Source organism: Emydura macquarii, unplaced genomic scaffold, assembly GCF_026122565.2.
Source record: "Emydura macquarii macquarii isolate MOO-44397 ecotype Brisbane River unplaced genomic scaffold, CSIRO-AGI_Emac_v2 contig_2924, whole genome shotgun sequence".
NCBI classification, from domain to species: Eukaryota; Metazoa; Chordata; order Testudines; family Chelidae; genus Emydura; species Emydura macquarii.
The window spans coordinates 3,750,372-3,776,342 of record NW_027133061.1 but is presented as its reverse complement, the minus strand read 5'-3'; the positions used below and the strand labels follow the sequence as shown (position 1 = coordinate 3,776,342).

The window sequence follows — 25,971 nt, the reverse complement described above, 5'->3', positions numbered from 1 at the left end:
GTGCAGGGGAGAGGATTCAGATTTGCAGGGGGCCCTGGTGGAGGCAGGGAAGTCACTGTCCCAGGTGTCCTGGAGGAGAAGGGGGTGTTGGCTTTGTTCCCTTTTGCACTAATGTAGCCCTTCCTAACCAAACAGCACAAAAGGCAGCTGTGCTCTTAGCAGGTGACAGAAGTGGAGCTCAGTTCCTGCTGAGGCCACATAGCTACAGGCAGCATTTGCCCATGGCCACTGCCGAGCCCTCAGGAACTAGTTCCCCATGGGTCCACATTTTGCTGCTCCAGGAGACCCGCCTCCAGAGGACCATGCTCAGTGCCTTACTGCTGAGTGCGTACCCCTACCTCCCCCTTCTTTTCTACCTCCAACTTAAGCCATTTTGCAGCACCATGTTGTTGTACAAAGGAGGACTGGGCTCAGGAGTATTTCAGATCCAGACTGCTTTCACCTAGCAAACTTGCCACGTATGCTTAGCATTTGCGATGCTCTGCAAAGATGGACAAAACCCCGTGCGTGCCACCGTACAGTCAAACAGAAACCAGCACAAGTCAAGCACCCAGTGCACTCTGTCTGTGTTAAAAGAGCCACACTCTCTTTGAGGCTTTGCCAATGCTAGAAAGGGTTTATGGGTATCGCTGTCCAACAAACCCTCCTAGTGATGATGCAGCTTATACTTTTGCTGGTATGCTTTATAGCAGTTTCTTGACTGGCATAAACCCTACAGGGAAAAGGACTTTGGTCTAGCTGCGTTTACACTAGGGTTTTTTGCCGGCAGTGCTATGTCAGTTGGCAGGTGAGTTTTTTTCCACGCTCCTGACAGCTATGCTGGGAAAACTTTGAAGTGGAAGCCAGGACTTAGTGGGTTTTTTCAAAAAACAGCATGAGGAACAGCAGTGACCCTGTAAAGAGAGCCTGAGGACAAAGCAGGAAGAGCAGGGTACGGGGGGAGCAGGAGGCAGACTGGGAGAGGAGGCAGGAAGCAAATAGAAATAGACAGGCCGTGAAATCCCAAAATGGAGGGGAAAGCTGTCTTATCTCTGAGAAATTAGTATAATTTAATATGTACAGAGTGCAATAAGATGCAGGTCTCTGTCCCTAGTAGCTTGCAATCTAAGACCTGGCATACCCAGGGTTTTTATGCTGGTGTCACTATGTCAGTTAGGGGTGTCATTTTTTACTGATATCACACCAATATTTCCCCTAGTCTGGACACAATTGTGCTGGTAAAGAGCTGCCTTATGCTGGGATAGTTTATTCCTCTTCCATGCAGGAATGAGACCAGTCTACACTCCAAGTTAAGTTGCCCCAGCTATGTCGCTCAGGGTGTGAAAAATCCACACCCCTGCGTGGTTTCATTAAGCCGACCTAACCCCCGGTGCAGGCAGCGCGAGGGCAAGAGAATTCTTCCATCACCCTAGTGTCCGTTTCTACACTACGAAGTTTGGCTGGCATAGCTGTGTAGGCTGGCAGCGTGAAGAACACTCACACATCTACTGCAGCTGATGTGACTGTGCTGGCAGATTCCCCTGTGTAGACGCAACGATGCTGATAGAAGCGTGCTTTGGGTGACAGTTGTAGCTGGGAAGCGATGGCAGCAGAGCTCCCTCCGTCTGTCAGCTTATCCTGCAGCCTCCATAGGGGCTTGGCCAGCATAGCTATACCGGCAGAGCTATGCCAGCAAAGCGTGTGTAGCATAGACAAGCCTTCTTCCGGGATGGTTATAGCACTGCAACTTCTGTTTCTATACAAAGCCTAAGGTACCAGTCCAGCAATGACCTCTGCATGGAAAGATTCACATTGACTGCTCCTCTGCACAGAACTCATTGCAGGCCTGGTGTCTAAGGCCTGGGTCCTGCAAACGCTAATGAACACAGTTCATCTCTTGCAACAAGTGCTGTTGTCAACAGTTGCTGTAGTGATGCCACAAAGATGTCTGGGTTTCAATCCAGTTCTGCCGCTGCCTCGCTGTGTGATCTGAGCAAGGGAGCCGGACGCTTGGGTGCTGCACGGTTTTGATTTTTAAGGAGTTAGCAAACAGCTGTTGTCTGAGAACCACAGAGTTCAAAATAGGTAGACGGTGGCCAGGCCAGGCTCATACGTCGGCTGCTTTCTTCCCAGACACTGATCCCCAGGGGTGGGGTTCCACGTGCTGATCATTTTTGCCCGTGGCCCAGAACTTTAAAACACCGCCTGGCTACCGATCAAGGAGCCAGACGTGTGTTCAGTCACTTTATTGCATTTTTGTAAACATCCAAACTTTGGACAGTAAATACAGAGCTCGTAGCGTCAGTGCTAAAACACATCAGCGTGCGAATGTGCAAAAAGTGCAAGCATCAGCTTGTGCAACAGCCTTTTCAAATAGTTATTGCGGTGCGATGGGGGCTGCCCAGCAGTGTGACAGGCACTGTGCTGTTCTGCTATCCTCTGGGAAGGACAGGCCTGGGGGGAATTGGTAGCCATGCTCTCAGGGTAAGGAAGTGCCATCTGCTGCTCTCAGCAAACCCCCTCCTGCTCATCCCAGACAATCGGTATGGCTGCATTGCAATAGAAGACCCGAGGTATGGTCATAGCTGGCCCAGACCAGCTGACTGGGCTAGAAACTGCAGTGCAGATGTTTAGGCCCGGACTGGAGGCTGGGCTCTGAGACCCCCTTGTGGTTCCAGTCAGGCCCGTTGAGAGATATTCGGGGCCGCAGCCCACCATGTTCACTTTGGCTATATCCCCCTGCATTTCACCTCAGTTACAGACATTTTGGGGGTCCCTCTGGACTTGGAGCCCTGGTACAGTTGTCCCCCTTTTTCTCCCCTCATGTCAGCCCTGATGCCAATGTTACGATGTGTATTGTGGTTGCGCCTGGCAGCCACAGTCGTGGCCCAGGACCCAGTGGCGCTAGGTGCTGTACAAAGAGAACAAATAGACAGTCTCTGCCCCAAAGAACTTCCAGTCTGTCATAGTTCAAGCAGCTGCTATACTAACATCAAAGGACGCAGCTGGGGTTTAGATCAAAGGTAACATTTTCAAAAGTCCCTAAATAATTTAGGAGCCTAGGGTCACATTTTGAAAAGTATTTAGGTGCCTAAATGTGCAGAGAGTCACCTAGTGGGAGGTCCAAAAGCACCTAGATGTCTTAACTCCACACCTATGGGAATTAGGCACCTTTGAACATTCCCTTAGCACCTCTTTCTGCTCCTAAGAACCTTTCAAAATCTGACCCTCAAATCCCATTTTCAAAAGAGAGTAAGGCACTCAGGAGCCTCAATCTCATTGACTTTACCTTTGACTTAGGCTGGGGTTTTGAAACGTGACTGGTGATTTTGGGTGTTGCATGGGGTGGAGGGAGGAGGGACAACAACTTGGGACACTTTAAAAGCCCCTGGGTGTCATAAGTGCTGAGCACCTGCCCTTGAAAAGTCAGGCCCCTCAAATCGGGCCCCCCAAATCACTAGCCTCTTTTGAAAATCTTGGCTTTAGGCATGTAGCACTAAGTCGCTTTTGAAAATGGGACTTGGAGTAAAACTTTCAAAAACATCTTAGTGACAGGAGTCCAAGTCCCACTGACTTTCAGTGAGTTCAGGCTCCTAAGGCCCAGAGTCTCAGACATAGTTAGGTTCCTAATTCCCAAAGACATGCGTGGGAGTTAGGCACCCAAGCACCTTTGAGGCTGTGGCCCTAAGGCGTTTGAAAATGCTTCTAAGTCCCTTAGGTGCTTGCGAAAATTTGATCCCTTGCAGAACGGGGAACCCAAATACAGCAGCATCAATCAAAAAGTGAAACTGCGCAGCACAGACTCTCTGCCTGAACTGAAGTGAAAGGCAGAAAAAAGGGAACAGCCAACGGGTGAAAAGTGACTTTAGGAGAGACACGCCAAAGGCACACAGAGCTGTCGGGCACTCATTGAAAGTCAGTGGGTCCTGGAGAGCTAATTGCCAGCTGTGCCTTGGAAAACCTCCCTCTTAGCTCTTAAAGCTTCCTGGAACTTTAACAGCCTGGGGTTTTATTTGTAATGTGGCAGGAAATTTGTTGCTTAACAACACAGGGTTAACTGCAGCTTCCTCACAGCTGTGCGTGATTTTCAGGGCTGAGGACTCGCACCTGAGAGATCCTGCACTAATCAAGGACTAAGGATGCACACCTGGGCAGTGGACAGAGCGACAAACAGCAAGGAAGCATAGCCTGGGAAAGCTAAATGTGTTTATAAAAGGGCTAGGTGTTGGGTGAGCTGGCTAGTTTCCTGCATCAGACTCCTCACAATAAATGCTTGGGAGAAAAAGTCTCCCCATGAAATACATTTGTCCTTGTCCCACTCCTCAGCTTGCAGCTTCCTGTCACTGCCTAGGGGGAGCTGTGGCAGGATGCAGAGTGAAGTCTTTTGACCCTGGGAAAGGTATTTCCAGCCCCCCCATCTCCCTCCCTGTGTCCTGGGCACTTCGGTACCATTTACAAATGGAGACACACTTCCCTTGAAAGGTGCCAGGAATTATAACAAAGTTAACACTGCTGTGCTACTTTCCCTGGCGGGTCCCTGTTCTCCCCTCTTCCTACCCGGCTAACCTGGAGCAGGTCAGCGTACAAGTCGGAGTGTCGCTTTTCCAACTGCCAGGACCTGGACGTTATCTGCCTCTCAGGAACAAAATTCTGCAGCTGGAATCGAAGTGCCAATTCCACCAGCGATGCAGGAGGCAGACAGGAATCCAGCTCCTTCTTCCAGCGCTGGGGAGCTAATAGCAACGCCTGCTCCCTTGACCAGCAGGGGGCTAAGGAGAAATGGACTCTGGCTCCCTCTCCTGTTGCTGTATCAACTGTGCAGGCAGAAAGACTTGTTTCCATTAATAAAGCCAACCGGGATCAGTCTGAGTGAGACCAACAGCCATTCTGGTGTTAGATCTAGAGGGTACGTCTACACGGCGATGAAAACCCAGGTCAGCTGATTCAGGCTCGTGGGACTTGTTCAGGCCGGAGCCCGGCCTCTGAGGGATTCCAAGGTCTGAAGGGACCCTTGGATCATCTACTCTAACCTCCTGCATAACAGGCCAGATAAACCCCGTACGGAGCCCAACTACTCATGTTTTCATACGGTCACGTTTCTAACTGTAACAGCCCTTACATAAAATCCAGTATAAGCAAAGTCCTCTCCATTTAAGCTGGCCTGACGTTAACCACCACCCCCAGTGTTTAAACCAATGCATCCATTTAAGCTGGACCTATTTACAAAGCCCTGGCAGCAAGCGCCTTTCCCAAACACGGTCTTTTTGGTTTTTCCTGCGCAGGAACGCTGGCGGGAAGAGGTAACAAAGTTACAGAACGGTGCCGCGCTACCGCCTCCTACTGGCGCTGGTGTCTGCTGTGCAGCCTCCTGCTGACATCACCGCTTCGGGTCTCTGGAGCCGTTCCAGCTGTGATCCAGTCTATGGGGGAGAAGAGGGGACCCAAAGGCACTGATATATCCACTGGCCCAGAGATTGTCCCCAGCTCCAGCCCGTGGGCCAGGGGTGGCGATGCAACCTATAGGCGGCTGGGATGGGCCAGGGCACTCTACGTTATACCCAGGGGTGTTCCGGCTCCTGCACCGGTGCAGAATAAAGCAGGGGCAATGGAGGTGTAAAGCTGCCTTTGCTCACCCCTTGTCACGTCCCTTGGGCATGCAACACGCAATCGGACCCGTACCCGAGATGAGAGATTGGCTCAAAAAGGGAACAGGGAAGATTTTGCTTTGCAAACTCTGGCCTCATCTGCACCAATGTTGTTTCGCACTGGGGTGCCGTGCACTAAGTGCAAGTCGCTGGTGCGTGCATCCATGTGAGTGGTCTGAACTGAGGCAGCTATGTCGCTGGTACAGTTACACCCGTGCAAACCCTCTCCCAGTGTAGCACTGGGAGCCAGGACGCCTGGGTTCCATTCCTAATTCTCTTCCCTTCTCTGCATAAAGGGGCAATGACACTGACCTATAGCTCCCCCTGCCCGGCAGGCAAAAATTTGGGTGGGCAGGAATAAAAAAAGATGAGTCAAGGGATGGAGAATTCCAAAGGCTTCCAGTTAGTTCCCTGTCCTGGGAATAAACCCCCCTGTGCCGTGGAGATGAGTGACTCCAGAACCCCCATCCCAGTCCAGTCGAACCTGCTGCACCCCCGCCCCAGCCAAGAGGTGCCAGCCCTCGATGCGAGAAGGGAAGGAAGCTCAACTCACTGGCGGATGCAGTCAGGGACGTGCACTTGCTCAAGAGGAATCTGTTGCGACAGCTCCCACAGGCTGTCCATGAACTGCACTTTCCTGCCGAACTTGGAGCTGGGAGAGGAGAGAGAAGAGGGCAGGTTATTCAGGTTAGTTGAGGGGTTGTTCTCCCATCCAGGCGTCTCGCAGGGCGCCAGATTGACATTGCACCATGGGGTTAACATCCCACCCACCTATGCACAGCACCCAGCCAGTGTCGCATCTCCAGCTGCGGCCAACCTCTGCTGCTTCAGAGGAAGGCGGTAAAACACTCCAAGCCCAGAATACTGCTGGCCAAAATTCCTTCCTGACCCCTGTCAGCCACCAGCTGAAGCCCTGAAACATGAGATTCCCCATTTGCACAGCCCCAGGCATGCTGGGGAAACCTCAGCCGGTTTATGGGGAGCTACACTGCAGCTGTTTTATGGAGTCCCCATGGCCCGTTGCATCTCTGGCCTCTCCGCTGCCATGGTTGACACATTAGTGCCAGTTAGGATAGTCCAAGCGTTGAGTCCTAACAGGTGATTGCGTGCAGGCCAACAAACAGCCGGTCGATCCCAGGCTGGACTTGAGCCAGCAATCTGCCGGCAAAAGGCACTCTGGTGCGGTGCAAATGGAGCTCTGCCAGTTTACACCAGGCAAGAATCTGGCTTTCTTATCTCATCCCCAACCCTCAGGAGCCAGTCGGCACTTTTGTGTGGCACAGACATCATTTCACACACTAAAAGGGAAGGATCCTCTGTGCAATGGTGCGTCATAGCTAGGGCTTCTGAGGAAATGCCACAATGCGCATTAAATACCCACTTGTAGCACGGCTACCACAATGGATTCAGTAAAGCTTCCAGAGGGAGGGAGTGAGGAGACAGCAGCAAAAGCCTGAAAGGACCTTTGAGAAGGGCATGTGGATCCGTGAATTAGCCTCGCCTTTGAAAGCCATCACAGCCAGACCCAGCTGCAGTCCATGCCAGACCAAATCAAATTAGCTTTACATTGACTGAAAATGCTCTGTGCAGGAAGGCACATGGGTTCTTGTGTTTCATCCACACTTGGTGCAAATAGCACACATTCACAAACACACACACACACAACTAGGTGAAGGTCAGGACTTTTGAAACTGACTTGTAATTTGAGGTGTCTGTTTTCGGGGGCCCCAGCTTGACACACCTGCAAGGGGCCTGAGTTTCAGGGGGTTGGGCTAGTGTTGCCAACACCAGGTGCTCAATAGTCACAAGTTAGGCCTCAGAGAAATCATGAGATTGGCTTAAAAGTCATGAGATTTAAAAAGAAAAAAAAAAAAAAGTTCTTTTTTATATGTTGTCTGGTCTTTGAGCCTTTACTATGCACTGGGTCACACTCCAAGCTTTTCTCTACAGCCACAAGGGCAGGGAAGACCTTTCTTTTCTCAAATGCAAGCCAAGAGTCTCCCATAATCCCCTGACTCTGGGAGCTGGGGCTTTAAGATAAACATCACAGATGGCGAGAGATGGCAGCTCTGCTGGGGCTTGGCGCTTTCTGAAAAAAAATCAGGCTTCTTTTGGATGTCTCAAATTGGGCCCCTGAATCACTAAATCATTGGCCTAAGTTCTGCAGCTGTGTCAGCAGGTTGGTGCACTTATCCATCCCCAGCGGCTGGTCAGGGGCCTGTCACTGACTCCCAGCTGTTAGCCCTGCATGCAAGATACAGTCCAGCCAGAGAACAGCAGGATGGAGTGTAATACAAACTAGCACCTGTAACGTGAACAACGCCGTCCTCTGCTGAACAGCAGGCGTCTGGCTGGCTTGTGCCTGCAGCCGGCCCACCTTCTCTTGGGGGGGCTAGTCTGGTTTAAGGGCTTAGCTTAGCTGCTTCCTAGGCAGAAGCCTGAGTTCCTGGAGTAAAGGGGAGCGGGTGTCGTCGTGCCTTACAAGCACAGGGAGACGATGGTGTCTTGGCTAATTACAGACAAGCGGCAGCTGGCAGGCGAAATCCAGGTCTTTTACACTGCTCCTGTCGCCACAGTATCTGGGCACCTAGGGAATGCTGGGGAAGGGCATCCAAAGAATCCTGGGCGAAAATCTTACGCTGCGCCCGTCACCGTGGTGTCTGGATGCATACGAGATGCTGGCCGAGTGCATCTGAAAAATCTGGGCTGGAATCTTGCTCCATTTTGCCTTGCCCCACGCGCCCGTCTAGCTAACAGCTCATCTCTCTGGCACGCAAAGGCCTGGCCTGCATGGCCAGCAGCCGCGAGGAGGCCCAGGCCCAGCGAGGAAATGTTGCTGAAGGTGTGAAAAGCTCTCAGCATGGAACAGACTGTGGAGGAGGAGGAGGGTTCTAGCCTCTCCAGCCAGCAAGGGGTTAACGCTGTCTGGTCCTGCAGGGCACGGGGTCGCACCAGGCGGTGGGGCTGATCCCACTGCCCCCTAAGGGTAGCAGTCAGACTTGTAGAGGCTGGCTCAGGATGGTCTGACGCTAACAACGTGCAGCCCGCTGGGCTCCTGGGCGTGAGCTGCAGGGGGGGGTGATACTGCAGGCTGGGTGGCCGTCCACCCCCTCGCGCAAACGTACACGCACGCACGCACGCACTTGGTCGCCTCCCACAGGCCAAGTGAAGAGTCCAGCTCACACTACCTGAGGAAGGGGCGGATAACGGCCATCAGCGCCTTGACATACCAGGTGGGGTGGACGATAATCATGGCCTTCAGGTTCTTCCGGAGCCTGAAACAATGCACAGGACACGAGGTACAGATTAGCCGGTGGAACTCACTGCCACAAGATCTCACTGAAGCCAAGAGTTCAGCAGGATTGAAAATAGGGTTGGATGTTGGTCTGAGGAGACTCTTGTTACAGCCCTCGGTGCAGAGGCCGGTGTTGAAGGAGGCTTGGGGGAGTCCAGGGTTCAAATCCTGCTATAGTTAAATGGGAGGGGAGCGCCCTTGACAATCCTACCCTTAAAAAACCAGCAGTTTGGGAGAGCTGTAAACCACCGTGCTTCATGGCAAGAGCCAACTTCTGTCTATTGGGGGCCAGGAGGGGGTTTCTGGATGGGAGACAGGTCCAAGGCAGGGCCTCTGACGTCCTGGAGCTTTTTCTTTTAAAGGTTGCTAAGGGCTTGTCTACATGGGGAAACTGACCAAAGTAGCTCCCCATATGGACACTCTATTCTGGAATAAAAATCACTTTATTCTAGAATAAATCCTGTGCTTCCAAAGTCCAGAAGCTGGGAGCTGGTGCACCAGAGCGCCATAAGGTCTGCTTCCGTCCAGCAGCCTCGTTAGAGACCCTCCCCCCTGTTATACTTATCACAGCCCAGCGCAGTCCCTAATTCCACCCCCTCCGAGGGAAGCTGCAGTTTCCATCCTCACCCAGGCTGGGGGGTTTATTTATTGCTCAGCCTGTCTCAGAGTGTCAGCTTCCCCCACCTTCGCGCCATGCGAGCCAGGTAGGAAGCAGCTGTTTTCCTGTTGCTGGGGCCTCACAGCACAGATTCTGGCTTGGATTGGGAGGTGGGATGGGATTAGAACTGCAGCCAGGCAGAGCCACTGCTGACCTGAACAGGGACCCAGCCAGCCTGAAGTCCTCCTCCTGGGTAACCAAGCAGCCCCGGAAGGGGCGTGGGACAGTGAGTCTGTTGGTGAGTGCAGGTGACTGGGTGTCAGGACTCCTGGGTTCTATTCCCCACTCCGGGAGAGAAGGTATTTAGGAGTTGGGGGATCTGTTCCCAGCTGTGGTGGGGGCAGGACTCCTGGGTTCTATTCCTCACCCTGGGAGGGGAGTGGGGTCTAGTGATTGGGAGGGTTGGGAATTAGAACTCCTGCTGTCTCTAACCGCCTGTCGATGGTCTGGTAGCATTGCTTTATCCAGCCAAAGGACGGGACCTGGCTCCGGGCTGTGGCACCATTCAGACACACCAGGATGTAGTTTTCCGCCACCATCAGCTCCAGGGTCCCGATGATATACCTGCCGGGAGAGAAGAAAGAAGGTCCAGCGTGGCAGGCTGGAACCAGCCCCCCTCTAGGCACAAAGTCATGGATTCAGCTTCACATCACCCCACCCCCTGGCAGTGAGGTAAATTGCCTTATCCCCCACCCCTAGTGCACAGATGGGGAAACTGAGGCACAGAGAAGGGCTGTGACTAGCCCAAGGTGACACAATGAGTCGGGAATAAACCCAGGAGTCCTGACCCCTGTCACTTTCACTGCCCAATGGACCCCACTCCCCACCCAGAGCTGGGCTCAGAACCCAGGAGTCCTAACTCCCACCCTCCCTCTGCTAACCACTAGACATCACTTCCCTCCCAGAGCAGAGACTAAAATCCAGGGGTCCTGAAGCCCAGTCACCTCCACTAACCACAGCCCAGAGCTGGCCACAGACCCCAGGAGCCGGCACTAACTACTATCCCATATTCGATGTTAGGCATTCACAGAGCACCCAGTGCCGTCGCATTTAACCCTTCCTGTGCCAGTGGCTTCTCTGTCCTGACCAGCGCAATGGACAGTCCTAATTGAGGGTCTGGGAATGAAAGTCAGTTCAGAAGCTGGGCGCTCAGACGGGATTTTCCGGGAGCTGTTTCCACCCGCTTTTGAGGCCCTTTATGTGGGTAGGGCGGCCTGAGCGTAATGCGATCTGACCCTGGCCTCCCGGCCTTTCTGCGCTGTGCTGAGCCTCAGAGGGATTGGGACGGGTGGGGGAACGCAGCCCGGCCTGGGAATGTACCAGACACAGATGTACCGCCCACCCCCGGCTCCCAGGCCCTTACCCGTGCAGCTCGTTCTCTAGCCAGCAGGAGGCAGCGCGCTCACCTGAACAGGTGCTCCATGACATACTGATACTCAGGGACGCTGCTGTGGGGTAGGTAGCAGGAGGCAAAGACGATGATGGCGTTGAGGCCTTCCCCGTAGTACCCTGGAGTGGCAGAGCAGAGGGAGTGGGTACAGCTGGCACAAGAGCCTACCTCTCCCCCTTACACCTCGACACAGCTATCCTCCTCCATGGGGGAGCCCCAGGTGTGAGGTCGGTTTGGCTGCTTCGCTTGACCCCCGACCTGGCCCGGACCGGGCTGCCATTGTGAACGGCGTCTGGGGGCCACAGGCGGGGCAGAACTGGGTTTAATACAGCAGGCTCGGACGCCGGGGTCCCAGAGGGCTGTGGTCGTGGATTTCTTGGGACAGGCTCCTCCTCCGATTGGGTGCGCTTGTTACGCCCTGTAAAGTGCCTGGGGTACTGACAGGCACCATGTAAATCATAACTCAGGGACCCCACACCCCGCCCAGAGCCGGGAATAGAACCTGGGAGTCCTGACCCCCAGCCCCACCCACTAGACACGACTCCCTCCAAGAGCCAGGAATAGAACCCAGGAGACCTGCTGCCTCCCAGTCTAAGCGCTAGATCCCAGGGCGCCGAGCTCTGCTGTTACCCCCATGGGAGATGACCCTCTTGTAGGGCTCCACAACGCTCAGATCCACTTTCTGCTCCCGCTCGTCCGTCAGGAAGATCCTCCACTTCCGTCCGTCCTTGTCCTCCACGTCCACCACGCGCCCCTCGCTGAGCTTCTCCTCCAGCAGGCTGCTGTCCACGCGCCGGGCCCTGGGCAGGTCATCTGGGGAGGGCAGGGGTGCGGGGATTAGGAAAGGCTCCTGGGCTCTTTTTGTTGCTTTACCAATAATCAGAGAGCGCCTGGGCCCTGCCTTGTGTTCTGCAGTGCATGGGGAGCCGGGGTACCCAGGAGAGGGGAGAAACGGGCCAGGGAATGGAGAATCACTAGCCCCAAGTGACCCCAGTCCCCTCCCAAACCTTCCCCCCACGCCCAGCTCCTCTGGAACCTTCGTGCCTTCCTCCACCCCAAAACACAACCAATCAACCCCACCAGCCCCTCACCCCACCCAACCACCTCTCAACCCAGCCCTTCACCCCATCCACCAACCCCTCACCCCACCCAACCAACCCCTCAACCCAACCCCTCACCCCATCCACCAACCCCTCACACCATTTGTCCCGTTTGCTCTCGCCAACCGATCAAACTTGCCCACTTTTGCCAAAAGAAGTCAAGGCGGCCGGGACTGGGCTTAAAAAAGGGAGCGTCCCAGCTAAAACGGGCCATAGGGTCACCTGACCTAAGAGCCCCACCGCTCGAACTTCAACTTCCCTGAAACCTTCCCAAAATCTCCAGCCAGTCCCAGCCCCCCCCAGCCTGCCCCCATTTCCACTCGCTTGTCCTGACCCACTCCTCCAGCCCCCTCGCTGACCCCAACGCACCACCTCAGCTTTGTCTAAGACCCCAACCAACGCCCCCCTCCCCACTACGAGCCCCAGCCAGGCCTGCTTCCACCCACCCCTGCCCCAAAGCTCAGCCCAGCCCCGGCCTGGCCTCTCTCCAGCCCCACCTTCCCACTCGAAGTCCTGGCTGCCGTCCGGCCCATCCAGCAGCTCACTCTCGGATGGCGTCTCCAGCTCGTCCACGTTGATGTCCAGGCTGCCGTCCGGCGTGCGCTCCGCGAAGTCGCCCGACAGCACCGAGCCCTCGGCCCGGTTCAACGACAGGCTGAAATCCGGCGCCGGCAGCCGCTTCTTCATGTGCCGCTTCCCGCACAGCTCCAGGGTATTGGGGGCGAGCGCTGGAGGGGGGCGAGGGGAAGAAAGGAAGGGGAGAAGGGAGGATAAAGCCAAAACGAGAGCAAAGTGAAACAGAAAAGACCGAGGGCAGGGAAAGGAAACGCAAGGTCCAGAGAAACCTTCCCACCCAGCCAGCTGTGCCCTGGGGGTGTTTGGGGGAATTGGGATGGGGGGACGTAGCCTCCCCACTAAGGCCCCTGCTCTGCAGCCCCCGCCCCCAGCGCGTTCACACTCAGAGCCTTCCCTGCGGGTGTTCTTGATGCTGGGCTCTAACCCTCCAGCCGGCCGAGCGCCCCCCACCCCCGGACACGGCTTTACCTGGGGTGGGCTCCCCGCCGGAGTCTTCGAGGTCCTCCTCAGAGACCTCCTCCGGGAGAGGCCTGGAAGACAGGGGAGGATGAGACGGCTAGAGCGTCCCTCCCAGCTCTGAACCGCTACTGAGGAGGCAGCATGTGCCTGTGGCTCGCGGGCAGGGGTCAGGGGGGGCTAGGAGTTCCTGGGTTCTATCCCCCGCTCTGGGAAGGGAGAGTGATCTAATGGTTAGAGCGGGGGGAGGCTGGGAGTCAAGGCTCATGGGTTCCATTCCTGGTTCTGGAAGAAGAGTAGGACCTAGGGGCTAGGGCCGGGGTGGGGACTGTGTGATCAAGCGCACGTTTCTTCATCTCACCATGCCTCAGTTTCCCCACCTGTTCAATGGGAATAATGGCCCGTACCTAGCTCCAGAGCGACTTACAATGCAGTCCGCTGCTCGGCAAGCGTCACACACAGGAGGCTCTGCTGCTGCAGCCCTGCCCTGCTGTACCCCGGCTGCCCATGCCCAGTTCTGCTGATGCACCTTGATCCCAACCCGCAGCCCCCCCCGTCTCACTAGCCCAGGCCTTGGCTCCTCACACACACGGCTCTTACGGTGCTGCGGTCGAGGATGAACCGGAACAGCCAGCCGCACAACGTAGAGGTTTGCGTGTTGCATGGACCAATCCCAAACCCCTGGGCTGAGACCAGCCAACTCATTTCACGCAAGGACTTGAACCCAGGTCCCCAGAAGGGATCGTCCTGGCTCTCAGACCCCGCCTCTCGCCATTTACAATGCAGATCCTTTTCTGTCCTCTCCTCCCTTCCCTCCTTCCTCCCCTGACCCTACCCGCTGGATAAACAGCAGAGCTCAGAGGGCACAGCTGTGCATGGTTCTGCTCACGCCCACTGGCAACAGCTGCCCATCGGAAGGAGTGGGAATACAGCTCCTGCAGCGGTGCTGCGGCAGATGTTTTGCACGATGGATCCAGAAGCAGACACTGCTCGGCTCTGCTCTGCTCCAAGTGTCTGTGCCGGGAGCTTTCCATCTGGGGCAGCCGGGAGGGGGGGGGGGGTGTGTGTTAAAAATAGACTTTGCTTCCTCTTTATGGCCAACTGTTTGCTACTTATTTTGTCCCCAGCCCTCAGCCTGGCTGGGAGGAATAATCGCACACAGCTCTCTTCGTTCATCGATGAGGCTGGGGCATTCACTCCATTCTGCAGATGGGGAAACTGAGGCACAGAGTCGGGAAGCAACTTTCCCAAGGTCACTGGCAGAGCTGGGCACAGACGTCCCGCATTCTAACTACTGGATTAGTGCACTGCTTGCCCTGAGCCAGCCACAGAACCCAGGAGTCCTGAGACCACTAGGCAAGGGGGCGATCAGCTGGTCCATGCTGCCTCTACTCATCATGCTGCTTCTTGAAAGACATGGACTGGAAGGGGGTGGGCTCTCGCCCATTAGCTACACCCCTTCCCCCCTCCCCCGCCAGCTGACCCACTGATCACCAAGGACATCCCCTCACCCCCCGACAGTGCAGCTCAAATTCACTGCGGTGGCGCCAGCCCTCTTGGTCCCGGAGGGGCAGTGATGTAAGTGGGGCAGGAGCCATCTGTGTCATCTCCCATTGCTCCCAGCCAACAGGATGGGGCAACAGGAGATGCCGTGAGGCTCCCGGCGCGGCTCTGCAGCACAACCACCGGTCCGCCCCCCCCCCCCCCGCATCTCTCACCCTGGGAACTCCTCGTCCTGCCACTCCTCCTTCAGCTCCATGTCCTGGATGGACGCTGCTCCTTCCCCCTTCTCGGCCAAGTCCTGCTTCTCCAGATCCTTCTGGTCCCTGCAATGGCAACAGAGGAGAGCGTGGGCTCCAGGTTCGGGCTAGTCCATGCTGCTCCAGCTGGAGGTGAGCGGGAGAGCACGGACCTTGGCCTGAATGTTGAGGCCACTGCTAGCACCATCCCTGCATACCATCTCTGGCCACCCGCCTCCCGCAATAAAGCAGGGCTGTATCCAGGCTGGGGTAGGGGCGGAGGAAGCCCCCTCCAGCCCTCTTTGGCCAAGGGATGGCCAGCGTCCTGCTGGACCAGGTCAATTGTTGGATCCTTTGCAACTCCCCCTGCAACCTTCCCTTTGACGGGCCGTGGGGAAGCTGGGGTTTAAAAAGCCCATTGCGCTCGGCTTTTCCAGGGACACTGATGCTGGCACCCCCTGCGGTCTGCCCACGCTAGCGGCCTGGGTTCTGCATTATCCGATCGGGTGGTGGAGAGGCGAGGACACGTAAGCAGGGGACGCCGGAGCCAGTTCAACCGTCTCCAGGATCCAATGAAGGGGGAGCGGAGCAGAGAAACCAGCAGCTCCCAGGACCTGTGCAGCCTGGGACCCCTGTGAAATGGGGGCCGGGGAGGGGGAGGAGAGGCTGCAGACAAGGAAACCAGCTCTCCCAGGGCAAACAACTTGTGACACCTTTCAACTGAGACCACCTGCACGAAGGGATCTGTGTAGCCTCCGGGGACCTGCACCATTGCTACGTGCACGGAGCTGCAGCCTTTCCCTCCACACACACACCTCTGCGAAGGCCCCAGCTCAAGGTTTGAAAGAGCCTGCGGCAGCATCTCCAGCTCCCGTGACTTCACTGCAAGTCTCACAATATCGCAGGGGATTATTAAAGCCCAGCTCCTGGAATCCCATGATGAGGGGAGACGCTCAGCTTTCGTTTACAAACGACACGGGTTTCAAGCACATGTGACTGCAGACAAAAGCTTGAAACCACGACCCAGGTGCGACTCTAGAGGTGCAGAAATCAGACCACAAAGACAAAGAACCTGACATTGATTGGGGTTTTTTTTAAATTAAATCTCATGATTTATAAGCCAAGCTCCTGATTTTGGAGGGCCCGACCTGTGATTTTTGAACGCTTCAGGCTGGCAATGCTTCTGCAAGGGAATACCAGTGAGAAATGTGAGTGAGGGGCAAAAGAAACCCACTGACACGTTGATTAGCAATGAGCAGGCTTGAAAAGTGTCGATTTTTATTGGTAAATGTGGGTAAATGTCGATTTCACCATACACACAAACCGACGCAAATATCTTTCCATGGATAATCATCTACATTTACAGCTAGGCAAGGTAAGGAGAATGCCCGTGAAGAACTTAGCGCTTGTTTTAAGGATATTTCCTTGGTATATTTTGACGTGCAATGTTGTGTTTTAACAGTGATAAAGCTTTAGCTTTTTGAATCGCAAACATCTATGGATACTCAATAATTACTGGCTGACTGCTTCCCATTCCTGTATGAGTTCCCTCATCATACAGCTATGCCATTTTAAACCAATACAAATAGAAAACAATTTTTAAAACCCACCATTTGGCACAACTGAGAAAAATCTAAATTGATTTTTTTAAAGAAACATTTTAAAGGCTGACAAATACACAGCGACACGAGCGGTCGAAATGATCAAATAAAAATCATATCCTGCCACGTTTGGCAATGAGCGATGCAACAGACAGGCAGAGTTGTAGGGCCAAGAGCTTTACTAGCCTGCCGCTAGGCGAGTGCTCCACGCCGAGGGTCAGTGTGCGTGGCTGAAACGCTAGATTGTTATTAGGTGCATTGCGGTAATGCCTGGCAGCCCAGTCGCAGGCCAGGAACCCATTGCGCTAGGTGCTGTACAAACGCAGAACAAAGAGACAGGCCCTGCCTCAAAGAGCTGGCAAGTGTAAGACAAGAGACAGCAGCTGGATGCAGACAGACAGACAGACCGGGGAGCTAAAAGCCTGGACAGTGCTTGCATTTCTGCTCCTCTAGCCCCCCCCTCCCCCCAAAATATCATTGAACAAGCTGCCTCCTGGATCCTGCCCCTCTTTCTCCAGATCTGCTCCCTGCACACCCTGAGCTGTGTGTACGGGGCACAAATACGGGGCTCGGTGGACAGCCCCCCTTACAGCAGCAGATCCCCTCCCCCCCGCACCAGAGAGCTCCTCGCCCGGCTCCCTTGAGTTGACATCAGCCCAGGGATTAAGATGATGATTGCTACAGTCTCTCCCAGGAGAGTGTCAGCCTCTCCCACTGGGTGTGGGGCGTGTCACAGCCCGGGGGGAAATCCAGACTGGGGCTCTGTTCCGTTCAGATCCCAGGCGTGCTGGGTCTCGCCTGGCAGCAGGACCCGCCTTGCATCTAACAGGGACGAACCCCCAGGGCGGCTCTATCCTAAGGGGGGAGGGTCCCTAGGTCAGACCCTGCCAGGCTCCTAGGACCCAGGCGTCATTACCATCCCCCACGTGGAATGAGTTTGATGAGCCTCAGCCTGACACCTGTGTCCCAGATGTCTCCACCCCAGCTGGCGCTAACGCTGGGGCCCCCTTGTTGGCAGCCTGGGCACAGAGCCCCAGGAGGGAAGGGGCTCCTGTGTCACCCCTTGAGGTCCCCGCAGCTCGGTCTGTGCCGGGAGACCTTCCCCAGGCTGTGGGTCTTTCCCCAGAGCCCTGGGATTCCTGGGGCTGGCCCCGCATGCAACCTCCTGCCCAGAGGGACCAGCACCAAACCCGGCGCCACCAGGCCCCCCACCCAACTGGACGCAGATCCCCCTCTCAGGGCAGGCCAACACGATCCCTCAGCCAGTCGTCCCATCCCGTGCCCCCCAAGAGAGTCGTCCCCCCCCCCCCCCCGTTCCTCCAACTCTTCCAGAGCGGGGACCTCGCCACAAGAGAGATTGTCCGGCAGCCACCTCCCCCTCCCCATCCACCCACCTGGGCACCCCGGCCCCACCTCCCACCCCACACCCTGTCACCTGACCCCCACCTCTCCACCCGGCCTCCCTTCCCATGTCTCCGTCTCCCCCCTTTCCCTTCCTCACCTGCCCCCACCTCCCACCGAACCCCACTGCCTGACCCCTATTTCCTGTCACTCAGGTCCTGCCTCCCCATCCACTCCCCATGGCCCAGCCCCCCCACTCCCCGTCATCTAACCCCCTCCCCTCCCCCTGTCGCTACCATGGGCAGGTCCCAGCAGCAAGGTGGAATCGGGGGGGCAGAGTTGGCACCAGCTCGTCAGCGCGTGCCCCCGCAGAGCTCGGCTCGGCTCTTCCACTGCCTGGGAGATGGCCTCAAGCTCCGAGACTGGGACCCAGGTTCGGATTCGGATCCCAACTCCCCGAACCCCAGAGGGTGCCGAGTTCTCCTGGACGCCAGACCACCAGGCCTGCACCGTCCCCATCTCCCATCCACCCCACAGCCCCATTTACACTCCCACTGCAGCTGGGGAGGAGCCAAGATGCCCGCAAGAGGCACCCACCCACCCTTTCCCTGACAGCCCGGCTGGCCGAGTCCAGGCCGTGCCCGACCCAGGTCCCCTTCCCCTGAGCCTGCCCCGAGGCAGAAGCCCTGTGTTGAAACATACTCGGTGATCACAGCTCCACCGCTTGGACCGTCCATTTCCAGCTAGCGCCGGGCTAGAATCACCGTGGCTGGCGCGTGCAGGATCCCGCAGCTGCCCCCCAGCCTCTTGTGACAGCCGGCAATTACCTCGCAACCCTGCTCAGTGACAGACACGTCCGGATGCCCACGGCCCGTAGCAGGGAAGGAAAACAAGGCGCATTGGAGCGGCTGCTCAGAGCCAGCAGCTTTCCCTTCCTGGAGCCGTCTGACATCAGCCGTGTACCTGGCTGCACTCACTGGCACGCCCAAGGAAAATCAACCCAGTGCCACCCTAGCAAGCCCTGCAATCTAATGCAGGGCTGGTCCTGTTTACACAAGCCCAGAGAGCCGGCACAGCACCAGCCAGTCTGTGTCTCTAAGGAAACTCACATCCAGCAAGCAGGGGAGTTTAGAAAGCCGGGTTTGGGTGTCACTGCATGCCCGCTTCAGGAGCAGGGGGTGGGGATTAAGAGGAGAAAGTATCTCCATTTCCGACATTCTAGCTTAAAATCCAGTTACCATGAAGTCACCTCCCACTTGGCAAAGCTGCAGTTCCAACAGGGCACATTATAGCCTCGGTGAAGCGCTTAACTGCTGAGTGTGTGTTGACTCTGAAGCCTAATGATGGGCGTAAACATTTGCTATTTCATTGCTGCTCATTTTAAGGGGGAAGAATGGGATTTTGGGTGGCACGTGGAATTGTGAGCAGAGCTTAAAGTCCCACCCTGCCCTCAGAGAAAAGAGACTCTGAAACTATGAGACATCCACCCTCTTCTTTTCAACAGCAAGGAGTTTGGTGTGCAATGCTGTTTTTCTGCCCCACCCTCCTTCAAAGAAAAACAAACAAGTCTCCCAGCAGCCTGTCAGGCTGGAGTGAGTCTCTGGATAATTCTCCAGTGATTTTGTCCCACCTCCCTTCTGAATGTTAACATGGGCTCTGAACTATTTTCACCATTCGTGGGAGCCGTCACCGAGCCCTCTCCAACTCCAGAATGCCCTGCTGATCTGAATCCATCGATTCTAAGCCCAGAAGGGACCGCTGTGATAATCTAACCTGACGTTTGCATAGCGCAGGTCAGAGACCTTTCCCAAAACAATGAGAAACCGTCCCTGCCCTGAAGAGTTTCCAGTCTAACTTGACAAGCCAAACTAGCCAGCGGGAGGGCAAAGGAAACATTTAATGGGGTTAAAAACCCTTAAGCAGCAAAGATCAGAGCTTGTGACCTTTGAGTGGGGTGTATAAGAAGCGTTCAGCAAAATCCACACGTGTTATAAAGCTCATTGGAGCAGGGACTGTCTGGTTGTACTGTTTGTACAGCGCCTAGCGCACTGGGCTCTTGGCCTACGATCAGTACGAGCGCAACACAAATAATAAATAATATTATTTACAACTGTGTAAACCATTGTCCTTTCACTGGTGCCATGCTCTTTGACATCGGCTCAGGATCTGAACCCAAACTGGAAATTGACAGTGTTTCAAAACACCATTTCACTCTCTAGCAGTCCTGATACCATCTTCCATGCTGCCTTCCCCCATCACAAAGCACCATCCCAGTCTTACCAACTGGCCTGCCTACCCTCTCCACCATCAAATCCTTCCTCAAGACCCACTTCTGCTGTGAGGTCTAGAATAATTAGCCAGCTAATAAAAGTCAGGGAATTATTGTTATTATTTATAGAGTGGTAATGCCTAGGAGCCTCGGTCATGGACCAGAATGTCATTGCACGAGCTGCTGTGCTAACAAAGAGACTGTCTAAGTAAGGGTCGAATTGAAACCAAGGACACATGGGTCTCAGTTTTCAACAACTAGTGATTTTGGGTTCCCCAAAATCGTGGCAGCCAAAAATCATTAGTCGCTTTTGAACATCTAGGCTGTGATGTGTGTATTGTGAATCGGTGTATCCTTCTCCCTTGGCTCGTTGTATGCTGCTAGATTGTAAGCACCTTGGGGCAGAGACCATGTCTTCCAATGATGTATGTACAGCACCCAGCACAATGGGGAATCCCTGCTTGCTACTGTAAGAACAGACTGAGGCAGAGCTTGTCTTGAAGGGTTTACATAACAGTCTCTGAGCCTGATTCTGCAAAGACTAGGGGAGTAGCTGACTGTGGCATTGCCCTGCATTGCACTGTGGGCTCGAATGTCAGCTCAACTCCCATGCGGGCACATAAATAAGTTAGTGCTGAGATCTTCAGAAAGTCTGATGCCAATTGTGGGGCCCACGCAATTAAAAGTCTGGTCCTCTGCATGGCAGCATCTACAAGATGAGGCCCTGCTTTCAGAAACCATCCGCTTTTTGAGCTGGATTTATCGGCCTGTCTGAAACGCCAGGCACGGTATGATACAGTCAATCAAAGACAACACGCGTGACGCTCCAGCTGCCTCCCCTAACAACCCCAAACAGTGTTTGCTGATTTCACAGTGTTTAGACTCCACACCCATAGGAATTACTGGATTCACACACCAGCTGGAGAGAATCCTGAGGTTGCCCATCTCATTAGCCCGGCCAATGCAGAACTGAGAACCTGAATCTCCTAAACTAGATTCAAACTCCTGATCTCGTTTACACTGGAGCTGCTCTGGATCAGTGGCTCTCAACCTTTCCAGACTACTGTGCCTTTTTCAGGAGTCTGATTTGTCTTGCAGACCCCAAGTTTCACCTCTCTTAAAAACTACTTCCTCACAAAATCAGACATAAAAATTCAAGCGTCACAGCGCACTATTACTGAAAAATTGCTGCCTTTCTCATTTGTCCCAGATAATTATATTCCAGTTGATTTATTTTATAACTATTGTACTTACATTTCAGTGTATAGGACATAGAGCCGTATAAACAAGTCATTATCGATATCAAAACTTTAGTTTATACTGAGTTCGCTGGTGCTTCTTAGGTAGCCTGTTGTAAAACTAGGCAAATATCTAGATGAGTTGGCGTCCCCCCTGGAAAACCTCTGCGTACCCCTGGTTGAGAAGCGCTGGTCTGGATTAATTGAGGTCAGAATCTGGCCTGATCAAAGGTACTCACTTTTGAGGCTGGAGTTTCTCATCATAGTCCACATAGGAGCCCATTGCTCCAGCCCTCAGAAAACGCTGAAGTTAGGTTCTCCCCCTTTCTTTGGGAGCCAAATTTCCAGTGGATTCCCCCCTGGCCTTCCCCTTCTGCAGATCTCTTAACATCAGTACAGCCCAGGTGCTCATCCCAAACTGGTTTGTCTGCACTTAAGACCTGACTCCACCTGGTGAAAATCCACTGGGTCCTAGCGCCCATTGATCCATCCCTGTAGACAAAGCCCTGGAGTGGCAGAAGTGTGTGTGTGTATGTGGGGGGGAGGGGGGGTTATTGCTTCCTGTTATCCCCAGTTTGTCTATTGCTGTGTCTGGGCCGAGGAAGGCAGGCCCAGGCAGATGGCCCCCCTGGGCTTCATCGTAATGAAACATCCTCCAAGGAAAGCGTCAGCTTCAAGCAAAACCCTGGATCCCAACTGGCCCACCAAATTCAGACTGGGGTCTGCAGCTGTAGGTAACTCTGCAGCAGCATACCCTGTCCTGGCACTGGACTGCAGGTGCAGCGGGAGCAGACAAGCTGCCCTATCCTAGGGACCTGAGAAGAAGCCCTCCCCCCACCCCCGACAGGCAGCAGGGGCTAGTTATCTGAGACAGAGGGACTCCTGCGTCCTATTCCTGGCTCTGCTGCTGACTCACTCAATGACCTTAGGCAAGTCTCTGTGACTCAGTTTCCCTCCTCCAACAGAGAACAAGGCCACCCTCTGATCCCAGCAAGATTCCTGGTGGCCTCATTCCCCTGACTGGCTAATTCTGAGCATGCTGCAGCTCATTCAGCCCTTTGTGGGGGAGCGGAAGCAAGATAAGGGCAAAAGGACAAGGGGTGCCATGCATTAGTCACAATTCACCCCCTCCAGCCAATTCAGAAGGCAGCACTGAGGGATCCAAAGTCAAAGGCAGCCTCTGTATTGCAGTTGTGTTTAGATGTGCTAGGCGCTGTACAAAGAGAGAGCAAAAAAATTGTTCCTGCAATCAAGGATCTTGTGCAGTCTCTGGCTCCCAGCCTCTCCCATTGGAAGGGCTTGGGGAAGGGGCAATTGTGAGGCAGGAATCCAAGGATGGGGAAATGCGAGGCCCCAGCAGGAATTTGAGCCCCAGACAGCTGGAATTAAACTCCCCACCCCCGCTTTCCTGTGTGTGCGTGCTTTGCAGAACGACGAGGGCCATGAATGACTCCCACAAACTCTCCCAGGGCTTCCAGGCCTGGCTCAGCTTTTCCCCTGACTCCGAGGCTCCTGAGTCGCTGCAAAACACTGAGGGCAGCTGCCAGGATCCACACTCGGCACGTGGGTTAGTGCAGAGACACGGCCCACCCGACTTCCCCCGCTCCAAGGACCTGCCACAGCCGCGCCAGCCTCAGCCTCAGCCACATGCTTTCCTGAGAAAGTCAGGTCTTCGCCCTGACTAGGGATCGCACAGCGTCCCTGCCTCTGGCTGTCCGTAAGGGGCCATGCCAAACTGAAAAGGGAAAGGAAGAGAAAGCAGAACAAACTCACCTTTGGGCTAGTCAAGGAACCCCCTTGTCCGTCCGTGCTGCTCCCCAGGCTGCCCAGCTGAGAAGCTGTAGAACTGCCATGAGCTTGAGCCATGGGATTAGGAACTCTGCAAGCAGTTCCCAGCTCTGCCACCGACTCCCCTGTGTGACCTTTGCCACATCACACCATCACTCCGGGCCTGTTTCCCCATCTGTAAAATGACAACTGGAAGCCTGTCTTTGGCTGTTTTAAAGTGGGAACTCTTTGGGGCAGAGACTCTCTCTCAGTGTGTGTCTGTGAAACAGCCAGCACCGTGGGGCCCTGTTCTCGGTTTGGGCCTTCCATCGCTAGCTAATCTAAATCAGTATAAGGAACGCTGTTTCCACCATACAGCTGAGGGGTTCCAGAATTCAGGGGTGAATTTACCCCAGATTCATCACAATTATTCTGCAGTTCCTCTCTCCCAGCAGACCTTTCATATAAACAAAACTCTTACAGGGTAATAGGGTGAAATTCTCCGGCCTCTTTTGGATCTGTTAGATAACGGGCCCCTCTGGCCTTACGATCTCTGAACACATGCATGCACAGGAACACGCCTTCTTCCGTTTACATATAAGGCACACTTGAGACTTTTCCAGCCCAGGTGTGAGATGATTGGCCCCACGCATACATCAGCTATGTCTGCGTCTGCCCTCAGAACAGCCACCAAGAGCGTGTTCTGATGATGGCATGCTTCCCTCTGCCACGGGGGAATGAACTGATGCTCACTGAGGAATGCTGAGAAGACGGGGGTTTTCCGCTTATGAACCTTCAGCCCTCGGGCTCCTGTAGGTGAATTGATTCATCAAAGCAGAGAGATTTTTTTTTTTTTTTTAAAAAGAACCGTAACACTTTCAAAACTGGCCATCCCTGCTTTTGCAGAGGGCAGTGATGTGGATTGAGAGTGTTTTTCAGCCTTTAAGGGCAGTGGCAGATTGTTGTGTCTTTAACAAAGAAAGCTCCCCCCCCAATCCCTCCCCCCCCCCCCCCCCGCCTTTGAGTTAAATTGGCATTAACAACAAGAAAGTTTGAAAGAGTCTGGCTAAAAGCCACTCCCCATCTCAATCCAGTTTCGTTATTTCTCATGGCACAATCTTTCCAATTTCCCCACTAGTTCTGGCACAGGCCCATAAGGATTTTTCTGTTCTCGCCCCCAACACCCTTTCAAAAATAAGCCATCAAAGTGCGTGACCGGTAAAGGTATGGGAGAGAGAACCCTGCTTAGCCTCTCAGCTATTGTGTTTTACCATTCAACCTGCAAAGTCCAACATTTATTTTCCTCCTTACAACGGGACGCTGCCAGGAACTATTAGGTAAATACAGGAGCTTCAGTTACACATTGGACTGAAAAAAGCAAGTCAAGGCAAAGCCTGATTTATAAATATGCTTAAACAGTGAAATGACAAGAAAAAAAATGCAGTCTGTTTGAGTCTTAGTCAAGCACTTGAGCAGATGCTTAACTTTAAGCACCCTTTATAAAAAAAAACCCAAAACAAACCACTCCTTTAACTCAAATGCTTGGCAAACAGTTGGGAAGAATGCTCTCTTTGTTAAAGATCCTCCCAGCCTCTGGAAGACTGCTCCGCATTTAGTTTGCAAAGCCCCTCCAGCCGAAAGAGGACTTGACACGCCTGATATTTCTAAAAGTATAAGACCAAGCAGGGCCGATTTTAAAAGCCTTTCAGACCTTAAGACAAAACAAGGCAGCAAACATATGGGTGTGACCCAGTTTACTTTTCTCTTTACAAGGGCCCTTTAACCTGGCTCTGGCAGGAGGAATGGAGTGGTTAGGCTGAGATTTCCAAAGCAGCCTTTGAAATTTCAAAGGGATGGGGGTGTTTAACCAGTGTAGGCCCCTGTGAAAACTGCAGCCTTCGTGTTTATGGGAATGAACGTGGTGGTTCCATTCGCCACTGCCCTGCCCCTTGTGCTTGTGATGTCTTGAACCAGTTTAAAAGTGTACGCTGTCACTTTAAATTTGGGGGGGGGTGGGGGATTCTGGTTCTGCTTGCAAAGTAGGGGGGCTCCGTAGGGAAGCCTGTGAAGACTGGATGGAACAGCAGTGGTCAGACTCCACAGAGTGCCAGCCTAGAGCAAGGTGGGGTGAGCGATGCCTCTGTTTTATGGAGCAGCCTGTTTTGCCTCTCTCTGTTTTGGGGTTCTTATGTATTATCGTTCCGCATGCTAAGAAATACAATTGTGTCATTCTGATCTTCCAGCCAGAGAATGTATGTTTTCATCCAACAGCTTTGTGTTCACGCCGTGGTTGTAACTGCGCTGTCTTTTACATCAGTGCAAAGTGAGCGCAACAGTGACGCAGTGGTGTTTCACGCCCCACGTGGCACGGGTTCCAAGGCAATAGCGAATCAGGCCTCATTGAGGGATTTGCTCCGCTGTGCAGAGACTGGGGGGCTGCTCTATACACCAATCGCGCCCCTCATCTGCATGGGGGAGGGGAGGAATTACACCCTCTGTCCCTGCCCTTCAGTCTCATCACTGAGGTAGACCGATCTTCAGACATACCCATGGAATATGTGAAAGGGCTGTGAGGATAGCAGTGTGGCTCGTTAGCCCTCTCTAGTGGCTAGAGAACACGGCGCCTGATGAATCTGCCATTGCCAAGCTCAAGCTGGAGAGGCTGACGCTTTTAGATCCAGAAATCCTGGTCCAATCTCTGCCAACGATTCACCCGTGGAGGTTGTCAATCCATTTGGATCCAAGCAAGAGCAGAATTTGTCACAAAAGGGTTATTCAATCTTTTGTGTTTGATTGCGATCTACACAACAATTACCATGAATAGGGTGTGGATGAGTGTGTTTTAAAATATACACCACCATGAGTAGGGGGAGAGTGTGTGTGTGTTAAAGTAGACACACACAAAGATGACACCACA

At 54.0% G+C, this 25,971-nt stretch overlaps 1 protein-coding gene across 1 annotated transcript; it reads right to left on the bottom strand.

Moving 5' to 3' along the window:
- Window positions 1-6,173: 6,173 nt before the first annotated feature.
- On the bottom strand, window positions 6,174-21,633 carry BNIPL (BCL2 interacting protein like). The gene is made up of 9 exons (XM_067569410.1): window positions 21,527-21,633; window positions 14,818-14,925; window positions 13,112-13,173; window positions 12,565-12,795; window positions 11,598-11,780; window positions 10,984-11,086; window positions 10,010-10,141; window positions 8,813-8,899; window positions 6,174-6,276 (listed from the first exon to the last, which is right to left on the bottom strand). The coding sequence occupies exons 1-9, from the start codon at window positions 21,568-21,570 to the stop codon at window positions 6,174-6,176; spliced, it is 1,053 nt and encodes a 350-aa protein (XP_067425511.1). The 5' UTR covers window positions 21,571-21,633.
- Window positions 21,634-25,971: the final 4,338 nt, after the last annotated feature.

Coding starts and splice junctions, on each gene's coding strand:
- BNIPL (XM_067569410.1), bottom strand. CDS start 21,570: ATGGGCTCCTATGTGGACTATGATGAGAAACTCCAGCCTCAAAA. Junction 11,087..11,597: donor GAGGGTCATCTCCCATGGGG/GTAACAGCAGAG, acceptor CTGCCACTCCAG/GGTACTACGGGGAAGGCCTC. Junction 10,142..10,983: donor GTCATGGAGCACCTGTTCAG/GTGAGCGCGCTG, acceptor CTCTCCCGGCAG/GTATATCATCGGGACCCTGG.